This window comes from Phyllopteryx taeniolatus, chromosome 21 (assembly GCF_024500385.1).
Source record: "Phyllopteryx taeniolatus isolate TA_2022b chromosome 21, UOR_Ptae_1.2, whole genome shotgun sequence".
NCBI classification, from domain to species: domain Eukaryota; kingdom Metazoa; phylum Chordata; class Actinopteri; order Syngnathiformes; family Syngnathidae; genus Phyllopteryx; species Phyllopteryx taeniolatus.
Genome location: NC_084522.1, coordinates 13,112,801 through 13,131,866, shown reverse-complemented (window position 1 = coordinate 13,131,866; position 19,066 = coordinate 13,112,801). Strand labels below are relative to the sequence as shown.

Below are 19,066 nucleotides of genomic sequence, written 5' to 3'. Positions count from 1 at the left end.
TCAAAACCTCAGTGTTGCTTCAGTCAAGTGAAGGCAGTGCAGTTTTTCCCAAAGTTTATTCTATTAAAAAAAAAAAAAAACCTGAAATTACAGGTAAATAAAAACAGACGAACATTAAAAAAAAAAAAAATCCCTGCTCCAAAATCCAAACCACCTTGGCAGAGGTGGAATAAAAACAGTTAAAAAATAAATTCAAAGCTCCTCTTCCGGAAGCTTTTGAAAATTATGATAAAGCTCAAGTTTAAGAAATGTTTCAACTCAGATTCCCTGAGTGAGACTGAGGCACAGAAATTCCCATCTCTGAGAAGTAACAGTAATTATTATCATCATCATCATCACACAGCTCTAGTCCTACAACTCCGATGTCGGTAGTTCCGGTTCCATGTCGGCACCAGAGAGTCGGATGGTGTTCATCTCCCCTGTGTTTTTGAACGTGTAGAGTTCATTGTCCACCATTCGGCGGTCCTGGAAGCCCAGGCTGTCCTGCCGGTCGATGGGCGTGCGCGGACGAGGCGGGATGAACGAGTGGGACGGGTCCAGGAACGTATTGAAGTGCTCCACCTCGGGTTCCGGCTCCGGTTCGTTGAGGACGGGCAGCTCGGAGGGCCCTGTAAACGTTTGGTAGGAGTCCAACTGCATTCCCTTGAAATGGTCTTGCATGCTGTCCGCGTAGCTGGAGTCCCCCAGGAGGTGACCGTACACCATGGTCTCGTCTATGGAGGCGTACACGTGGGACTCGTTGTCGGACCGCGCTTTGCTGAATTGTCTTTCGCCGGGACGGAAAATATTCCCTCTGCCGATGTAGATGGACGCCTCCTTGTCCAGTCGCTCTTTTTTCTTTTTCCTGTTTCAAAAATGAGCACAAACACGGTCCTTGAATAGGTGCATCAAAAAATGATCAATTTAAATAGTAAAATAATCATTTTAAAATACCGTGGTCCCTCAACTTACGAGGGGGCAGTCAAAAGGTAGCGAGCCCAATTTCCCTCTAGCTTTATTTATTACAATAGAAAGGCAATATTTACATAGAAATGAAGCCCAAATCGTGGGCATTTCATCACAATCTTTTTTCTCTGTGCATCAATGAACAAGGGCATGTATGCCAGCCTCGTAAAATTCAGCAGGCGGCGCTTCATATACTTTCAGCCATTAAAATAACATTTTAACAGCTTGCTTAACTTGTGATCAGAAGTGCTGACCCTTAACTCTTTCTTTCAAAGGTCCAAAAAGGTAACAATCTCGTGGTGTCAGATGGGGCGAATATTGGGAATGGGTTAGGGTTTTCCAGACAAAGGGACTGATGACTTGACAAGTTGCGTTCCTTGTCACGAAAGTCTCGCAAAGCAGGATCTTGTTCTTCACCTTTGATCCTGGGCAAGAGGAGGGGCCCAGCAAATCGCAATAAGCGTTCTTTCTGTACCTTCATTAAAATCCCTTGTGCCCTACCAACCGGCTGTTTGACACAAATCACAATGCCAGAGTCCGTTTTAATGTAAGTAAGGTATGAAAACAAACCAAGTAGCAAAAATTTGAATTGAAAAAACATCTTGTAAACTAACTGAAACTGCATTGTGTGTTCACAAAACTAATGCTCATTGTTTCGTCTCTCTCAATTCATGTCATACTAACTTTTCGGGTTGATTTGAAATCTATTTCAGCTGGCTGATTTGTGAACTGTTGATCATCTGTCCTAATCAAATACAGTACAAATATTTTTAAAAATAAATTGTCATTTGTTGTGTTTTAATCACACAATATTGTTTGTGGCCAGTTTTAAATCTTGTCCCCATATTACTAAAATCTAAAACTAAAAACGTGCAAACCTGCTCTAAAATCTAATTAAAACTAAATGAATTTGGAAAAACAGTCAAAACCAATTGGAAAAAAAAAAAAATAATAATAATAATCCTAAAACGAATGAAAAATCCCAAACTATTATAAACTTGCTTAAACATTCATAAAAATAAACTTGAAAATCCCAGTATCATTTAGGGTGTTGCTGCAAATGTACTCACTTTATAAAGAAGCAGACGACAGCCAAAATGATGAGGAGAAGAAGAAGGGCTCCCACTATCCCGAGAAGAATGGCTAACAGATCTGTGAAGACAAAAGGTAATGTAATCATTAGTCTTTTGAATGTATTTTTGCAGTCACGTTGGGCCCAAAAGGAACATTTTCTTACTGGTCTTCGGCTCTAAAACGATTTGGGTGACTGCTCCGAAGTTTCCCTCCTCTGGTATACAGTTGGACATGTTGAGATAGAAGCTCTGAGGCACCAGTAGCTTGTCGTCAGTCTTCTCGTCCTCGCGGCGGCTCAGGAGCTCCTTCTCGGAGTCCAGCAACTTGACCTTGATGGCCGTGTGCCTGTCTTTGCATTTGGGCTGGCTGACTTTGACGACCTGGACCCGTGCCTGGTACTGGCTCGGCAAAGAGACAATCCAGGACACGGTGGACGAAGGCCTCATTCCATTGGGCCAGTTGGGGGTGGCCAGCAGGGTAGGAGAAGATTTATGGGGGCTGACTTTGTAAATGATGGTCTCTGGAAAATAGCACAAGCAAAAGAACTCAGCACGCCATTTTGTGTGCAAGTTCAACAGTGCTCTCGTGTGGAAGAACTGTGAATGTGCTCCCTTAGACCCCGATTATGAAAATCACACTATACATCCACCTAATGGCCTACAGTGGGGGGGGGGGGAAACAACAAACATTTTTCTTGTCCACCTCAACACTGGGGATTTTAGCAGAATATCCAATCTGCAGAATTGGTTGTACAAAAGAGCAAGGTGGGGGGAAAAAATGGGGCAAGCAGTATGAATTGATCTTTTACACCACACACACAATAATAAAAAGTGAAAGACGTTTTGCAGTTTTACAGCAACGGCATTTAGAGCACAGGTGTGAAAGGCAAGGCATCCGAGCCAGATCCAGCCCTCCACGTCATTTTATGTGGCCTGCGAAAGTTTGCATCAAAAATAATAATCAAATGTAGGGTCAATTAAGTAATATGATAGCCGATTATTAGGGTTCCTGCACAGGACTTAATTTGGTAAGGGACACGTGAAGACGTGTCACTCCACACACCTATCGTCTGTTAAAATAGGTATGGAGTCTTAATAGTACATATTTCTCTTAACAAGTTGGTTTCATGTACTTTTTGCTCAAGAAAATGAAAGCTGCAGTCATTTCCAATCATATCAATCCATTTTGGAGCAACTGGTAAATAACTAATTGTTCTTGAAAAGCTCATTTTTCACCAGGCCCCCTCCCACGTCCAAATTTGTTGCATATGTGGGTAGATACTATAAAGTGGCAGTATTTAGTCATAGTCTTTATATCGTCGTTGTCGGGTGGAATCCCTCCACACCTCCAAAATGACATTTAGGAAATGAAAAATAAAAAGACAGCTTGCTTGAATTTGGTATTATTGCTGTCATATATCATTGAACTTTCATATGAACAACGGCCATCTCACAGGAACACAACAGTTCATGTAGCGCCCCAAAATTATGTTCAATCGCTAATTTAATACGCTTTTAAAATCACTAATTATATCACACGGTCATCAATTGAAATGGTACGAACACGTCGCGATGACCAGCAGTCTATTTCAAAGTCCAGGTGACAAAATGTGTTTTGACACCCCGGACTGAGAATTACGTGCATTGACACCAATGTTTGCTCTTGTTGGGACTTGGTGCTCTGCTGCCATCCAATTCTCAGCAAGGCTCGGTCATTTCGATCTTGAGGACCAGAATTCCAGTGAGCACATTTGAAATGTGCTCAAATCTGCCGCAACCAAAGTCCATTCATCACTTTAAAAAGGGATATTATGAGGCAAGATTACCTGGGATCTCCTCACTGAACGTTACATTGAGGAAAGGCCCTTTCGTCTTGCTGAAGTCTCGGGTCATCGCCGTGACGGAGATGTTGGCGTGCACCTGAACTTTCTGGATGATCCCGTTGGCGCAGAAATCTCCCAAAGAGAAGCCTTCGCTCTCCTCCACATGCAGGGAGACGGCAGCGGTGCACTCCTGGCCTGGCACTGATTGTTGAAGGCCCCCTGATGGGGACACCAGATCAATGGTGCTGTCCTGGGGGATGTTGAGGTGCCAGGTAAAGCTGTGGAGGGGCATCCGGAGACAGGAATCCAATGTGGGCACGGTGAGGAGGGTCTCAGAGCAGGAAGCTACATTCTGGCAACCTGCTATTGGTGAATATTATTAGATGGATGACTTAGAAAGACTGACATCATATATCATATATTCCCAAGGAAAAAAGCAATACACATTTACCAATAAGTTTACTGGCTGTCAATCGTACGTCTTCATTGGGGCAGTCGAGGAAGGAGAGCTCGGCCTTACCGCCTGCCGCGACGTTTATCTTCTTTAAAACTTCTGAGTTAATGCTCATCTCACAATAGGGATCAGAACCCACTTTCTCAAACTGCAGAGACACTTTGGGGTGTTTGCTAAGGTCCACTGTGCACAAAACTGAAAGGGGAGAACATCAAATATAGAAATAGAATATATACTGCACATCATTCACCAAGGAGGTTATGTATACATTTTTTTTTTTTTTAAATATATCAAGATTATGCAAAAGCTACTACTATTAAATATACTATTGTACCTGGATGACCACTTCTCATAACAGACACGCTGTATTTCAAGGAGAGTCCTTGCAACGTCCTGTTGGTTTCACAATTCTTCAGCACCATTTCAAAGTTGCCCTGCCGACGTTCCGGCTGCTTGTCGGTCAGACCCGCTTTGGTCACCCTCTTGTCCCAGTTCCTGTACTCCACTTCCACGTCCTTGCCGAGGCACTCCGGAGCCGTGTGATCGTGGAAATGGACGGTGTAGTTGTGCATGCCGGGCACAGCGAAATCCCACTGCATCTGCTGGTTGTCAGGGAAATCGTCGGGATAGTTGGCAGAGATGAAGGTGGTGTCAGAGACGCCTGGTGGTAGGTTGACTTTCACAATTGCCACCACTGAAAAAGAGAGAGTGCAAAACATTCTGGCTCAGCAAGAGTGGACGCAGGACACGGTCATCGTCATTGTAATACAAAGAGGCGCTCAAAGTACAGTGGAACCTCCAAAGCTAAATGTCCCTGATGTTGTGAAATTCACAAATTGACCCAAATATTCCAAATCTGCCTCTAAAGTCACATAAAACGTTAAGTGTTTCAACCGTATGCTAGCATAGAAGACCTCCGTTCGGTCTTTCTCAATGTTTGTGGCTGTTTTACATGAACAGTACATCGACAGTATTTAGTGCATGTACTGTAAGCCTATCCACTTACTGCTGGTCACAGGCCCAACACTGAGTTTGAAGTCAACCGGATCCATCTTCGTCTCCCCCGGCACCTGGAGAGAGACGCGGCCCTTGTAGCGCACCTGGATGCTCGACACAGAACCTCCCTTGCAGAAGGTTCCAATGTTGGCAGGGCCCGTTCGCAGGTAAGTAACCAGAACGTATGTGTGCTCATCTGGACACGCGTCTTCATTGGCAATCTGCTGCATTCCTGGCTCAGGGAAGTCCAGCTGGAAGGCCCGAGTGGAGCTGACTTTCAGATCCCAGGTGAAGGTCCGGTTGAAGTCAGGAAACAGTGAGGACTCAGCCTGGACAATATTGCCAGAGCAGGAAGTCTCGGTGCAGTCTGGTGTTACATGAAAACACAAATGTTGCCGAGTTGTGACAATAGAGATTTCAAGTGATGCAATTTATTTCCTAGTTATTGTGCTAGTTAAGTGCTCACCGCAGCGTTGAAATATTCTGAACAGGGTGTTCAGAAATTCACCGTGCACTTACATTATAATTAGCTGGCATGTGGATAAAAACATGGATGGCCGGACGGATTTAACATCTTCCGTGAGGAAGAACATTTTTCCGAACAAGAGCAGTCCCAAACCAACTTGTGGATGGCTCGATCTAAACTTGGATGGGGCCACAGGAGTGACCAAGCACAGTGGTGGCCGGCACCGCGCAAGAACCGCCGCTGGGTTAATAAACAGAAATACGCGGTGGTTTACATTTGCGTACCGATTTCTCTGTTGATCTCCACACTGAAGACCTCCTCGGGGTGAGGACACGTGAACTCCACAGAGGTGTTACGAGATTCTCCCAGGATTAGACTTCTGGGATCACATGTCTGTCTGGGAACATTGTCCACACACACGCTGCAGTCGGGTTCGACGGTGTCTCTGCTGATGATAATGAGGGTTTCCGGGTCAGGGGTCACAGACAGCATTCTGCCAACTGATGATAGAGGAAGCATAAAACATAAGGAGATGATTTCTCACACAAAAAAACAAAACAAAGAATGATGATACTGTTCATAAATAACCATGTAAAAAAAGTGTAAGTGTATAGGATATTTGCCTCTGGGTACTGCTTTTGCTGTGAAAATCGTCCGGTCCAGTTCTTCTCCTTGGGGCACCTCTATGGTCACGGCAGTCCTCCCAAGGAGATCCAGACGGGACAGCGGTCCACCTCTGCAGTACCTGTTGGTCTTGATCTGGCCATTGCTTCTCGTTGTGCTCACGGAGTACTGCGGGCCCGCTTGACATTGATCTGGTGCGGATATCTGCTCGAGTGTGTCACTAGGCAGGTCCAAGGTCAAGATGGTTCTCTCTGGGACACTTATATCCCAGTTTAGGCTTCTTTTAAAGTCCTTCCAGAGGTTTGGATCCAGTTCTCCTGCAGTAGGTGCGCACGAGCTCTTGGTACATTCTGAGAAGGGAGTATAATATCGACGTCACACAGATTCACATGTAGACAAACACCGATCCACATTCACAGCCACGGGCAATTTAAAGTCTTCAGTTGACCTAACGTGCTTGTTTTGGGACCCGCAGAAAACCCACGAGGGCACATGGAGATCATGACAGCATGCAAACTCCACACAGGAGGGTCCTACATTCGAAAACAGGTAGCTTTGCTGTATTGCTTTTATTTATTGAAATGTTTTATGTAAGGCTTATAACTTCAAATGCCAATGGTTTTAACTTTTTTCCCTTATTGGTGTGCCCCCCTCCCCCCCCCCCCCCCTTTCCCAACTCCACAGCCACAACTGCAACACATCCAAAGGGCTCACCTATTGTCTTCTTCACCTCCACACTGAACGCCTCTTGAGGTTTGAGGCAGCTGAACTCCAGCGAGAGACTTTGCACGTCGGTCAGGTTGGTTCCAGTCCGGCTGCAGGTGCGGGCCGAGTCGACACCGGAGCACAGCTCGCATTCCGGTTCCTGCGAGAACCTGATGATCGTCACAGTCGTGCTGGAGTCGATGGTCACAACCACCGTTCTGCCTTCTGAACAAGACAGTGGTTCCACAGACTTCTTTTGTTTGTTTTTAAACTTATCATTGTAGGCACATACCTATTCACATTTCACGCCAGCAAATTAATCAAGCCTCCTAAATCTAATCATTCAATACAAGAGCTGTAAATGGAACAAAAATAAATACATCTCCCTTTAAGATGAAAGTGTTCAGCCTTGACTGACAATTTCAGAGAGGTAATTAAAAAATGTTTGATATTATGGTTGTAGTTTGTTAAGGCAGAAGCATCCTCGGATCCAGCGCTTGGTTTGGATCTCTTTGAATGTACCTAAAGCGAGTGTAATAGTACTTCTCTTAAGACAGCTCATAAATGAATGCTACATTGTAATTACTAGCAACTCATTACATAAAAAGTAGTTGTTCAGTGAAAATGTATTCTGTACGAATCGTGCGATCAACATTGAATGCGCTTACTTAGTGGTCCAGCAGAGGCCTGGAACACCACAGACTCCACCTGCGTCTTCGGTTTAACTTGTAGAGACACGACAGCTTGATCGAGCAGGTCTAAATGCGTAACAGAACCCGCTTTGCAGTAGCGAGTCTCTGCGTTGCTGTTCCCTTCAAACGCGGCCACTGAATACTGATATCCATTATTGCACGGCTGTGACGTTTCCCGGAGTCCCTCTCCGAGCACGTCCAAACCCACAACTGTCTTTTCAGGCGCCTCGATCGTCCAGATGAAAGTTCTGGGGAACTCGTTGAGGAGCGAGGGCTGAGTTTCGACTGTTGAAGGGCTGCAAGTGTCCTTTGTGCATTCTGCATTACAGACACAAGAGAACATGCACACATTGTTTTATTCTTTAACCAGGGGAAAAAATACAGTGGACCCTTCTCTTTCGCGACTCAGCAGTTGCAGTTTTTTTTCTTCTTCAGGACATTGTGATTGTGCGATTGTTTCTTTTTTAATAGTTTTTTTTAATGATAAATACGGTAAGGTATTAAAAACAAATGTTGATTAAAATGAAGTAAAATGACAATATGTATATAAAATAAAGAACATTTAAGCAGTCTGGCTGCATTTTCTCTCTCTTGGGCTCTGACTCCTTTTTCACACCTGGATTTGGGGATCATCTGCCATTCCTCCTTGCAGATCCTCTCCAGTTCTGTCAGGTTGGATAGTGAATGTTGGTGGGCAGCCATTTTCAGGTCTTTCCAGAGATGCTCAATTGGGTTTAACTCAGGGCTCTGGCCTGGCCATTCAAGAACAGTCACGGAGTTGTTCTAAAGCCACTCCTTTGTTGTTTTAGCTGTACGCTTAGGGTCATTGTCTTTTCTGAAGGTGAACCTTCCGCCCAGTCTGAGGTCCTGAGCACTCCAGAGAAGGTTTTCGTCCAGGATATCCCTGTACTTGGACGCATTCATCTTTTCTTCGATTGCAACCAGTCATCCTGTCCCTGCAGCTGAAAAAAAAAAAAAAAAAACACAGCATGATGCTGCCACCACCATGCTTCACTGTTGGGACTGTATTGGACAGGTGATGAGCAGTGCCTGGTTTTTTCCACACATACCGCTTAGAATTCAGGCCAGAAACGTTTATCTTGGTCTCATTACCATCTTGGAGTCCTTCCAGTGTTTTTTTTTTTTTTTAAGCAAACTCCATGCGGGCTTTCATGTGTCTTGCACTGACGAGAGACTTCCGTCGGGCCACTCTGCCATAAAGCCCCGACTGGTGGAGGGCTGCAGTGATGGTTGACTTTCTAGAACTTTCTCCCATTTCCCGACTGCATCTCTGGAGCACAGCCACAGTGATCTTTGGGTTCTTCCTTACTTCTCTCACCAAGGCTCTTCTCCCCCGATTGCTCAGTTTGGCCGGACGGCCAGCTCTAGGAAGGGTTCTGATCGTCCCAAACATCTTCCATTTCAGGATTATGGAGGCCACTGTGCTCTTAGGAACCTTAAGTACAGCAGAATTTTTTTTTGTACCCTTGGCCAGATCTGTGCCTTGCCACAATTCTGTCTCTGAGCTCTTCGGGCAGTTCCTTTGACCTCATGATTCTCATTTGCTCTGACATGCACTGTGAGCTGTAAGGTCTTCTATAGACAGGTGTGTGGCTTTCCTAATCAAGTCCAATCAGTGTAATCAAACACAGCTGAACTCCAATGAAGGTGTAGAACCATCTCAAGGACGATCAGAAGAAATGGCCAGCACAGAGTTCAATATATGAGTGTCACAGTAAAGGCTCTGAATACTTATGGCTGTGTGATATTTCAGTTTTTCGTTTTTAATAAAGCTTCAAAAATGTCAACAATTCCGTTTTTTTCTGTCAATATGGGGTGCTGTGTGTACATTCGTAATATTTGAATTTGCATAACCAAGACAAACAAAACTTTGCATAGCAAGGTGATAATTAGAAGGCTTGTCTGTTAACTCACCGATGAGCTGTCTGATAGCGACTGCATAAGACTGTTCTACGGGGCGGGAGCAGTTGAAGAGCAGCTTGACCTCCTCCTCAGGCTTCAGAGCAAGAATGGCGTGGCAAACCGTTTGCGTGTCATTGCCCCCCCCGACGACTGTACACACCGTACACCCGTTCGAGGGCAGCTCACTTGACACCGTCACCGATGAGCCCTTGTCGGGCCGGACCGTCAGCCGCAAGCATTCTGAGGAAACGGACCGGAAGAGGTCAGATGATGCAAGGAAAGGAAATTCAGAAATGACAATAGAACAGAAGAGATTGTCAGTGTGGTTTGGCACATCGAGACACTGACATTACATTTATTTGTAAAGGGCCGCTAAATCAATATCAATGATATACAAGACTAGAGCTGCGTCACATACTCTGCATTTCCAATTTATCATTTGTGGCTGACAAAACAACGGCAAAGCTGAATTTGGATCTCATCTGATTGTGCAAAGGGTATTTAATAAGTTGCTGATGAGCTGCTTCTGGGGTGACAAAACAAAGCCAAATTCATTGAGTCCTCCTTTCAGTTTTGAAAGACCCAAATACTCGCCTATAATTCAATATAAAATAAAAAGGTGACTTGAACAGGTACTGGATAAGCTTGCACATTGAACACTAACACTAAATGTTGATATTCAAGTATAGATTTAGCGAAGCCACTTGAACGCATCCGTTTGTATGACATTCAGTGATGCAGCAAACAGGAATATAGCATTTCAACAGTGAAAAACACACAAGTACCCACATTGATGTTATAGTGCAGCGATTGAAATGGGTTATGTTATCATCTCAACAGCGATCCAAAACAAGAACTCTACTTTTAAGGGCACTAAAAATTGCCACTGAGCAATCTTTCACAGTATTTTCAGTCAATTTTGACATGTGTAGTGTTTAGTGACATGTTTAGAAGAAATTGTCACATGACCGGACCTGTTCACTTCCTGGTGGCGCATTGAGGAGGACGGCGGCTGCCTGAAACCTCCCAAATGACAAATTCCCAAAAGGTACACCAATCTGTTTTGGTTGTATGAATTGCATCATCCAGCGGATACGTGAGTCATATGCAGTCATAAAGGGGCCAACGCAGAGACTGGGTTCGTTCAACGGCCGAGTGTTGTTCTCGGTTCTTGCTGAGAGGAAAGTGAGGTGCCTCAAGATTGCAAATTCCACCACAACCTCTTTACTTCCATTTTACTCCTTGATGAGCTGACGGACGACAAAGAAGGAACACTGGAGCTGTTGCACAATGAGGGAAAACGGACTCTTTGACGAGATCTCCCTCTCCAGTGCGATCATAAATAGCCATTAACCTTCCCTATTGCTTTTGGGAGGGTCTGTTGATCTGTTCGCTTTCCAAAGGATAGTGGTACAGTCTCAATCGGACGTTTGGTGCAAGGCCTTTGTCTCAAAAACAAAGAACATGGATATCTTCAAAGAGCGAAGCGGGCCGAAGAGGTTCAAAGTCAACACATTGTGTGCGGCAATGGCATGCTTTGTTTTTGTCATCCATATGTATGCAGGCCTGTGTCTAAATCTTACTTTTCTGTTCCGTTACCGCCATGACTTACCGACAAGGTAGTTCAAAAATAGTTTTGCACAAACAAATGTGCACTATTTTCAAGGCATATATTGGCTGTGGGCCCTGAGGGGCCCACATTTCTTTACGTGCGAATTTAAGCCTAAATGAAAAGGGTCAGCTTCTGCTTCTGCATCACACACACCAAAAAAAAAAAAAAAAAAAAAAAAAAAGGACAGTCACGGCTCTGTAGCAGATTGCAGGTCAATTATTAATGGAGAACTCGATGATCAACTCGAGCGCCATAAAACTTTTAAAGGGGAAGATCTATGTGGCAAACTAAATCTCTTTTCTCGGTCGGCTCAGTGCGTTTTATGTTTTCTAAACCGGGTGCTTTCAGTTGCAGCTGCGCGCTTTGAACACGACACCGCCCAGTTTTACATTTGAGCATTATACGTTGAAATAAAAAAATGAAAAAGGACTTCATTGAACAACTTATCCGTCGCAGCATAAAGCTCACCTGATGAGTCGAGGACAAGCAACAAGAAAAGTCCGAGCGGCGCGCAGGTGTCGAGCCGCATGTTCACTCGAGCGTGTCAGTCCTCCTTACTTCCAAAACACGGCCAGGATAATGTTTTGAAATGATTAGCTTTTTTGGGGGTTTTTTTACCTACCCCCCTCAAAAAAGAAAGAAAAAAGACGTAATAAAGCCCAGTTGTGGTGTTTCAAAGTCGCATTTTGGGTCCTATGGGTCCCGCATTCTGGCGCTGACAGGCAGCAACGAACTTCCTGCTTACCTGAGCGGCAGGGGCGTGTCCGCGGCCACGCTGACCTGTTCAAACCTGACAGGTGAGCTCTTTCCGTCCTACTCTTGTAAAAAAAAAAAAAAAAAGCTCTTCCGCTCTTTGTGGCGCGTGTGGCACGACGACCGTCCTATTTATAAGCACTCAAATATGCCGCAGATGGTTGGGTGAGGACAATGGAGGCGTTTCAAAACAAACACGCAGAGTTGGCAGTAGGGGCGATGCTAGCTTCTGACCATGGTGGGGCTCAGCCCACAGAAATCCACGGGGGGGCGTTATATTACATTTGGGGCAATAATAAATCTATTTATCGATCCTATAAATTATACACTTTCAACAGTCTGTTTTATTGTCAGCTTAACCTCAGTTAAATTCATAAAACCAATATGAGCATTTCATCCCAGAGAAAAAGGAAGCGCTTGCGCTTTTAAAGAATAAATACTTAGTACGTAATCTTTTCCTTTGAGTCATAGACAACACTGTTGTAAATGTGGTATTATTATTTTTTTGTTTGTTCCCCCCCTTTTGTCCTGTCGAAGATTCTGTGAGCTTCATTTTCTTCGTTACTATGCTGTTGTATGTGTAAGCCAATAGATGGCTCTAAAGCATTGGTGTCAAACTCAAGGCCCCGGGGGCCAGATGCGGCCCGCCATATCATTTTATGTGGCCCGCGAAGGCAAATCATGCTCGTCAACTTCTGTGATTTTTGCTAAAATCTGTACCCAATTTCCAAATTGTCATAATAATATTAGTATTTGCGTAGTTACTAAAACACATTGATTTCTATATCACAAAAACCTGCCATTTGAACAGGGGTGTGTAGACTTTTTATCTCCACGATGACTTCCCTTCACCTCCTTTGTTAATAGTTGTTTTATTGATTGTGTTGATTGTGTTAACAAAAATAAATACATAAGTTAACTATATAGTAATGTGTTTTCTTAATAGTATGAATAATTTTGCAATGGGTGCCCATTGTCAAATATAAAGAAAGTGTGGACATGTGAACTCACCACAGTGCTCTGTCATTGGTTCCATCAGCATCCCATAGTTTAAGGGCACCACGTCAACACAAGCGTCTCCATTTCCCCCGTAGGCGAGCAATTAGCTGCTGTGGCTTTGCACAGTTTTTGCCATTTTGTAAGTGGATTTTTGTCCGCGTGACTGCGGGCTGTTCCACTCGTCCCGGATGAAGCGTAGGGATGTGTTGTTTTCAGAGAACCCCCCCCAAAAAAACGACATATTCTTTTGAAAATGAAAATAAAGTGAGAACAGTATTTGTTTAAAAAAAAAAAAAAAAAAAAAAACGTGAGGCTAACAGTTTCTTTACGGTAAGTAGTAGCTAGTCGCTGTCAAATCACTTTAAATTGTTTTCGATTGTTTTCGCATGTTAATATTTAACTCGATCCCCTAAAACCGATGAGAAGCTTATCCACTGTGACTTTAGAACTTTACTACAATGTAAACTAGATATTCCATTTCAACTGCACTTGAGTTCACTCGCTTAAAAGTACGTGAATGTGCTTTTTGTCGAGGAGTCTTATTTAGCAACTAAAATGAGTTTTTTTCTATGGCCTATGAAGAGCATTTTACTTGCTCACAGCCGAAATGATCAAAATGTGACTAACACGCTGGACGCTCGCTAGTAAGCCTGAACAATGAATTTCACTCCCAGAGTTGCAGAGGCTCCCTCCTGCCTCCACACGCCACATGACGGAGACATTCCTGAACAGAAGCATACCTGAGGGCAAGACCACTCAACACACACATACACTGTATATAGAAACACATCACTTGTCTGTTTTTGTTTTCTGACATTATCCTTATGTCATAAGGTTTCCTTATGACATAATCTGGAATGTGTCTTTAATTGGTTAAAGAATTACTGATCATAAAAAAAAAAAAAAGATCTTGATTGTTCACTTTGCAACATCCACACTGACAGACGTACACGATTGCAAAGACCATTGAGAGTTTTTCGTTGAACCAGTCTGACAGAATGCAGAGTGGGCGTTGCGGCGGCTACAAGTGTTGCCCTTGCAAACAAGGGAGCTCAGTGAAGAATCAGCAGCTGTCACAAATCCCTCCCCTCCCACGGTACTGTGGAAGTGGGACAAGCACACATGTGCTTGCGAGTTTGCAGGTTCTAGGACTAGGGTTTCATGGCAAATGTTTCGTTCCCAAACACTCAGATTGTAGATGACCACTCTTTTGCACGACGACTAAGATTGCTCCAGAGAGTCAAAATCAGAGTTGAAGAATACAGATCGGAGTGTGAAACTCTGAGTTACTGCACATGGGTGGGTCTAATGTTGGAGCTTGTTCGTTCCACATGAGGGCAGTCGCACCAAACTTTACAGCAGGAGTGAGATGCAGTTTACTGGTGCGTAGACTGTCCGCCGTCACTGATGGTGAAGTTGTTCACACCCCTGACTTCTGCGCAGGCAGCCCGGTTTCTGTTTGGCTCATTTCAGATTGCTTGATGAAATGGCTCTCAGTGTGATCAAGTACTTGTGTACTTACATCATGTTTTTCTTCAGTATATTTTGTATTCACTTAATATACGTACAGCTGAATACTTACTTTAGTTGTATCTTCCACTATCTAATTGCATTGTTGTGCATGATGAATTATTGATCCTCTTTATATTCTATTTCGCCCAATTAGCCACCCCCCGAGTGTCTTGCGACTGCTTGAACGTGAGTGCTTGTGTTGTCTGTGTTGTCAGTGCATATAAAAAGTCAATATTGCGGTCCGATGAAAGCAAGACTGGACTTTCTGGAGATAATTCCAAAAAGTATTTTTGGCACGAGCAAAACACTGCTTCTTATCACCAAAAGATGGCAGGATCATTCTTTGGAGCCGTTTTTCTTCAGCTGGGCCTGGGGCCTTCGACAAGGTGGAGGGAATTATGAACAGTTCAAAATACCACTCAGTGTGAATGAAAAAAAAAACAACCTTAAGGCCTATGCTAGAAGGAAAAAGAAAATGTCAGGAAAACCCTACTAGAACATCTGAAATGTATTTGGGGTTCATCTGAGGCACTTTAAATGGTGGCAGGTGTGTACTGACTCCCATTGAGTTTGTACTTGATTGGTTAATTCTGAACACAGCCACATTCCGGTTATTCGAGGGTGTGGTAGACCTTTTTATATATGTGCCATGTGATATACAGTGTACCCCCACCCCTTCCTGCCAGTGACACCATTAGTACCAATTGCACCAGGCATGATCTCAGAAGGCAGCTCCCCTTACAGCTGTGTGGACAAAATTAAACCCCTGACTGTCAGACAGACGGTTCTTGAAGGAAAGACAACTTGGAGAAATGGAGGAAATGGACACCAGTGGTCGTTCCAAATTTTATTTCGGTAAGATAGGACTGCACTGCGATGAATATTCTCCTCTTCATAAGTGTTTGGTGTTCATCTACTCTTGCACATCCTTGACCAGCCTGTGTGTGATGATGTTGACAGACCTTAACTACTCTTTCAATGAATCACTGAAAAAGTTTGACTTGTATTGTTATTTTAGATATGTGTGTGTGTGTGTGTGTTGTTGTTGTTGTTGTTGTTTGCAGGCAATTGTGCAAAATGCAGTGAAGAGGTGCACGGTGCAGGAAAAGCCTGCCGGGCCATGGGACAAATATTCCATGAAACTTGTTTCACCTGCTGTGTTTGTAGTGAGTTGCCTCAAAAAGAACAGAAGATGAATCTGTATGATTTGATTTGCGCCTCTTGTTTATTTACGTGCTCATAAAGTCACTGTGCACTTATATTTTTATTGACAGTACCGAGCTGAGTTTCTAATATCATGTTGTAACATTATGACTCTCATGTAACTAAATAAGTTAAGCACCATTTTAGAAAACAGTTTGATGCAGTTCTACACCACTCTACTCATTTGATAACTATAGATTATTTTTTAAATGAATATGTAATGTCATTACATTATGCAAGCGTACCTAATCTTTTGGCCATGATGCAGAAATGAAAGCAATGCAAGACAAGTGACAGTCATGCATTGTCATGTTATGTCAAAAGAAATGAAATGAAATAAAAGTAACCCTCCTCACATTGCCGTTCATTTATTAGTAAATTGCATTTTTTTCCTATTAGGTCAACGTCTTCAAGGCAAGCCGTTCTATTCAGTGACCGGAATGATCTATTGTGAGGAGGATTTTTTGGTAGGTAGACACTTACACACATGAACAAAACTGTTGGTAACCATCGGTTAAAGAAAGAAAAGGCTAAAATGCTCACTGACGTAACTTAGAAATAATAAACTGACCAAAGTAACAACTGAAAATGAGTCAAAACTGAAAATTCAAGCATTGAGCCTTCTTCTCCTGACTGTTTCAGCTCCTTTCACAGATGTTTAAAAGTTTTTGTTGTTGTTTTTGAACATGCTATTTGTTTTTGGATCATCATCCTGTTGGAGGATAGTGACCTGGGGCGGCCGAGACCAAGGTGGTCGACTCGTTAGCGATGCAAGACACCTTGCGCTGGATGCGGCAAAACAGCCCCAGAGCGAAACCCAGCGAATCGATATTCCGTTGTATTTTTATCATACGCAGCACTCAGGAGTTCATCCATCCCCTGAAGTGTGTTACAGCTGTGGCCAGTTAATCGAGGATATGGTGAGTGATGGATATATTTGTGTGCATGGTTGTGTCTACATAGGCTTCATCTGAGGTTTGTGTGCACCACCAGGTCCTACAGGCTCACGGGAAGTCGTACCACTCTGCCTGTTTCCACTGTGCTGTGTGCAGACGGAGCCTGGAGAATGTGCCCTTCACTGTGGGCACTGACACTAAAGTTTACTGCGTCAGCGACTACCACAAGTAAGTATATTCGCTATTGACTGTCTCACAGAACAATGGGCCATGCCCATTTATCGCGACAAATGACTGAAAGCCAGCAGCTGCAGAACTGGTCGAACATGATATGGCTGCTGTTGGTGGTTTCAGGGTTAAGGCTACTTGCTGCGCTGCTTGCAATAAACCCATACTGCCAACAGAGGTAAGCCTCAATCATTGTCACCATTCTGAGCTGAGTCAATTGTTTTAATTATGAATATTCGGTAAGAGATTTCCATCACTGTTTTTCAGGGTTGCACAGAGTCTATTCGAGTGGTTTCATTTAACAAAAACTACCACGCAGATTGCTACGGATGTGACGTTGACTTTGTTTGAAGACAAGCTTGTTGTGTACAAACTCAATTATATAACATTGTGCATTGTTTGTTTATTTATTTGTTTATTTTGCCTGCAATAAGTCCCCTCCAATGAGTCATTAAACTGTGGTGCTGTGTTATTTTTTTTTCTTTTTTAGTAGAGAAGCATTAATGCAAAACAACATCACATAATGATAGTAATATGAACACAATAAATATTTGTGTTTGTTTGTTTGTTTGTTTTAAAAAGAAGTGACATTGAATGTATTTTTATTTCATTCAAAAAGTACATTAAAGAAGATATTATTCATGAATTATTGTGACCTTATCAATGGGCATTTTTAATTATCTTATACTGGCTATACTTCCGCAGTAAATCTTTTTGAGAATATTTACATTTTTCAGTCTGATTCCTTGATGATTCAATTTAAATGTATAACTTCAGTGATTTCAGTAGTTCAATTCAAAAATAAAAATTCTTACATGGATTTACTGCTCACAGTAACAGTGGAATATTTAATGATTTACTTTTATATGCATTTTTGACAAAATTATTTTTTAAAAGAATACATAAATTAAATACAGTTAACATAATCCCAAAATTCACAATTTTAGTAAATTAGAGTATTACGTAAAAAATAATTAAATAAAATTATTTGAATTGTAGAATTGGGTAGGAATTGGCCTTCGGAAAAGTATTTTGTTACGCGTTTAATAAATCTGTATACAGTAATACTGTATGAGTTTCACTTTTTGAATTGAAATACAGAAATAAATGAACTTCTCTACGATATAAATAATTGGGATGTATCTGTAATTTCCGATTTATTTGTTCACGTGCTCACGTGGGCAATGACAGTGAGACCTGGAAGGGCGTGATGGGGAGGAACGGCCCCCTGATCAGAACCCGAGCGGCGTTCTGTTATTGGACTTCTGTGCTCACCACGGCTTGTCCATAACGAACACCATGTTTAAGCAGAAGGGTGTCCACACGTGCACTTGGCACCGGGACACCCTAGGTCGCAGTTCGATGATCGACTTTGTGGTCGTGTCATCGGACTGGCAGCCGCATGTCTTGGACACTCGGGTGAAGAGAGGGGCGGAGCTGTCAACTGATCACCATCTGGTGGTGAGTTGGCTCCGATGGTGGGGGAAGATGCCGGTCCGACGTAGCAGGCCCAAACGTATTGTGAGGGTCAGCTGGGAACGTCTGGCGGAATCCCCTGTCAGGAGGAGTTTCAACTCCCACCTCCGACAGAACTTTGCTCATGTTCCGGGGGAGGCGGGGGACATCGAGTCCGAGTGGACCATGTTCCGCGCCTCCATTGCTGAGGCGGCCGACCGGAGCTGTGGCCGTAAGGTAGTCGGTGCCTGTGTGTGGCGGCAATCCCCGAACCCGTCTCAGGAGGGGGAAGCAGTGCACCATCAACACTGTGTATAGTGGGGATGGGGCGCTACTGACCTCGACTCGGGACGATGTGAGCCGGTGGGGAGAATATTTCGAAGAACTCCGCAATTCCACCGACACGCCTTCCCATGAGGAAGCAGAGTCTGGGTTCTCTGGGGTTGAGGTCACCGAGGTGGTTAAAAAGCTTCTCGGTGGCAGGGTCCCAGGGGTGGATGAGATTCGCCCGGAGTTCCTCAAGGCTCGGGATGTTGTAGGGCTGTCCTGGTTGACCAGCTCTACACCCTCGCCAGGGTCCTCGAGGGTGCATGGGAGTTCGCCCAACCAGGCTACATGTGTTTTGTGGACTTGGAGAAGGCGTTCGACCGTGTCCCTCGGGGGGTTCTGTGGGGGGTGCTTCGGGAGTATGGGGTACCGAACCCCCT

The 19,066-nt window shown here is 43.7% G+C and overlaps 2 protein-coding genes across 3 annotated transcripts; one reads left to right on the top strand and one right to left on the bottom strand.

Moving 5' to 3' along the window:
- Window positions 1-39: 39 nt before the first annotated feature.
- On the bottom strand, window positions 40-12,042 carry cdcp1b (CUB domain containing protein 1b). Of its 2 annotated transcripts, none has more exons than XM_061759901.1 (13): window positions 11,782-12,042; window positions 9,714-9,941; window positions 7,755-8,096; window positions 7,096-7,311; window positions 6,381-6,731; window positions 6,042-6,257; window positions 5,302-5,658; window positions 4,630-4,989; window positions 4,293-4,490; window positions 3,845-4,201; window positions 2,183-2,539; window positions 2,016-2,097; window positions 40-844 (listed from the first exon to the last, which is right to left on the bottom strand). In XM_061759901.1, the coding sequence occupies exons 1-13, from the start codon at window positions 11,840-11,842 to the stop codon at window positions 352-354; spliced, it is 3,618 nt and encodes a 1,205-aa protein (XP_061615885.1). In that variant the 5' UTR covers window positions 11,843-12,042; the 3' UTR covers window positions 40-351. The 2 variants fall into 2 exon arrangements, with proteins under 2 accessions (XP_061615885.1, XP_061615884.1); XM_061759900.1 differs by having other exon boundaries at window positions 3,845-4,204; window positions 11,782-12,041.
- limd1b (LIM domains containing 1b) lies at window positions 11,976-17,601 on the top strand. The gene is made up of 8 exons (XM_061759903.1): window positions 11,976-12,110; window positions 13,740-15,432; window positions 15,642-15,743; window positions 16,180-16,247; window positions 16,638-16,700; window positions 16,774-16,904; window positions 17,031-17,082; window positions 17,172-17,601. The coding sequence occupies exons 2-8, from the start codon at window positions 15,390-15,392 to the stop codon at window positions 17,253-17,255; spliced, it is 543 nt and encodes a 180-aa protein (XP_061615887.1). The 5' UTR covers window positions 11,976-12,110; window positions 13,740-15,389; the 3' UTR covers window positions 17,256-17,601.
- The last annotated feature ends 1,465 nt before the right edge of the window (window positions 17,602-19,066 follow it).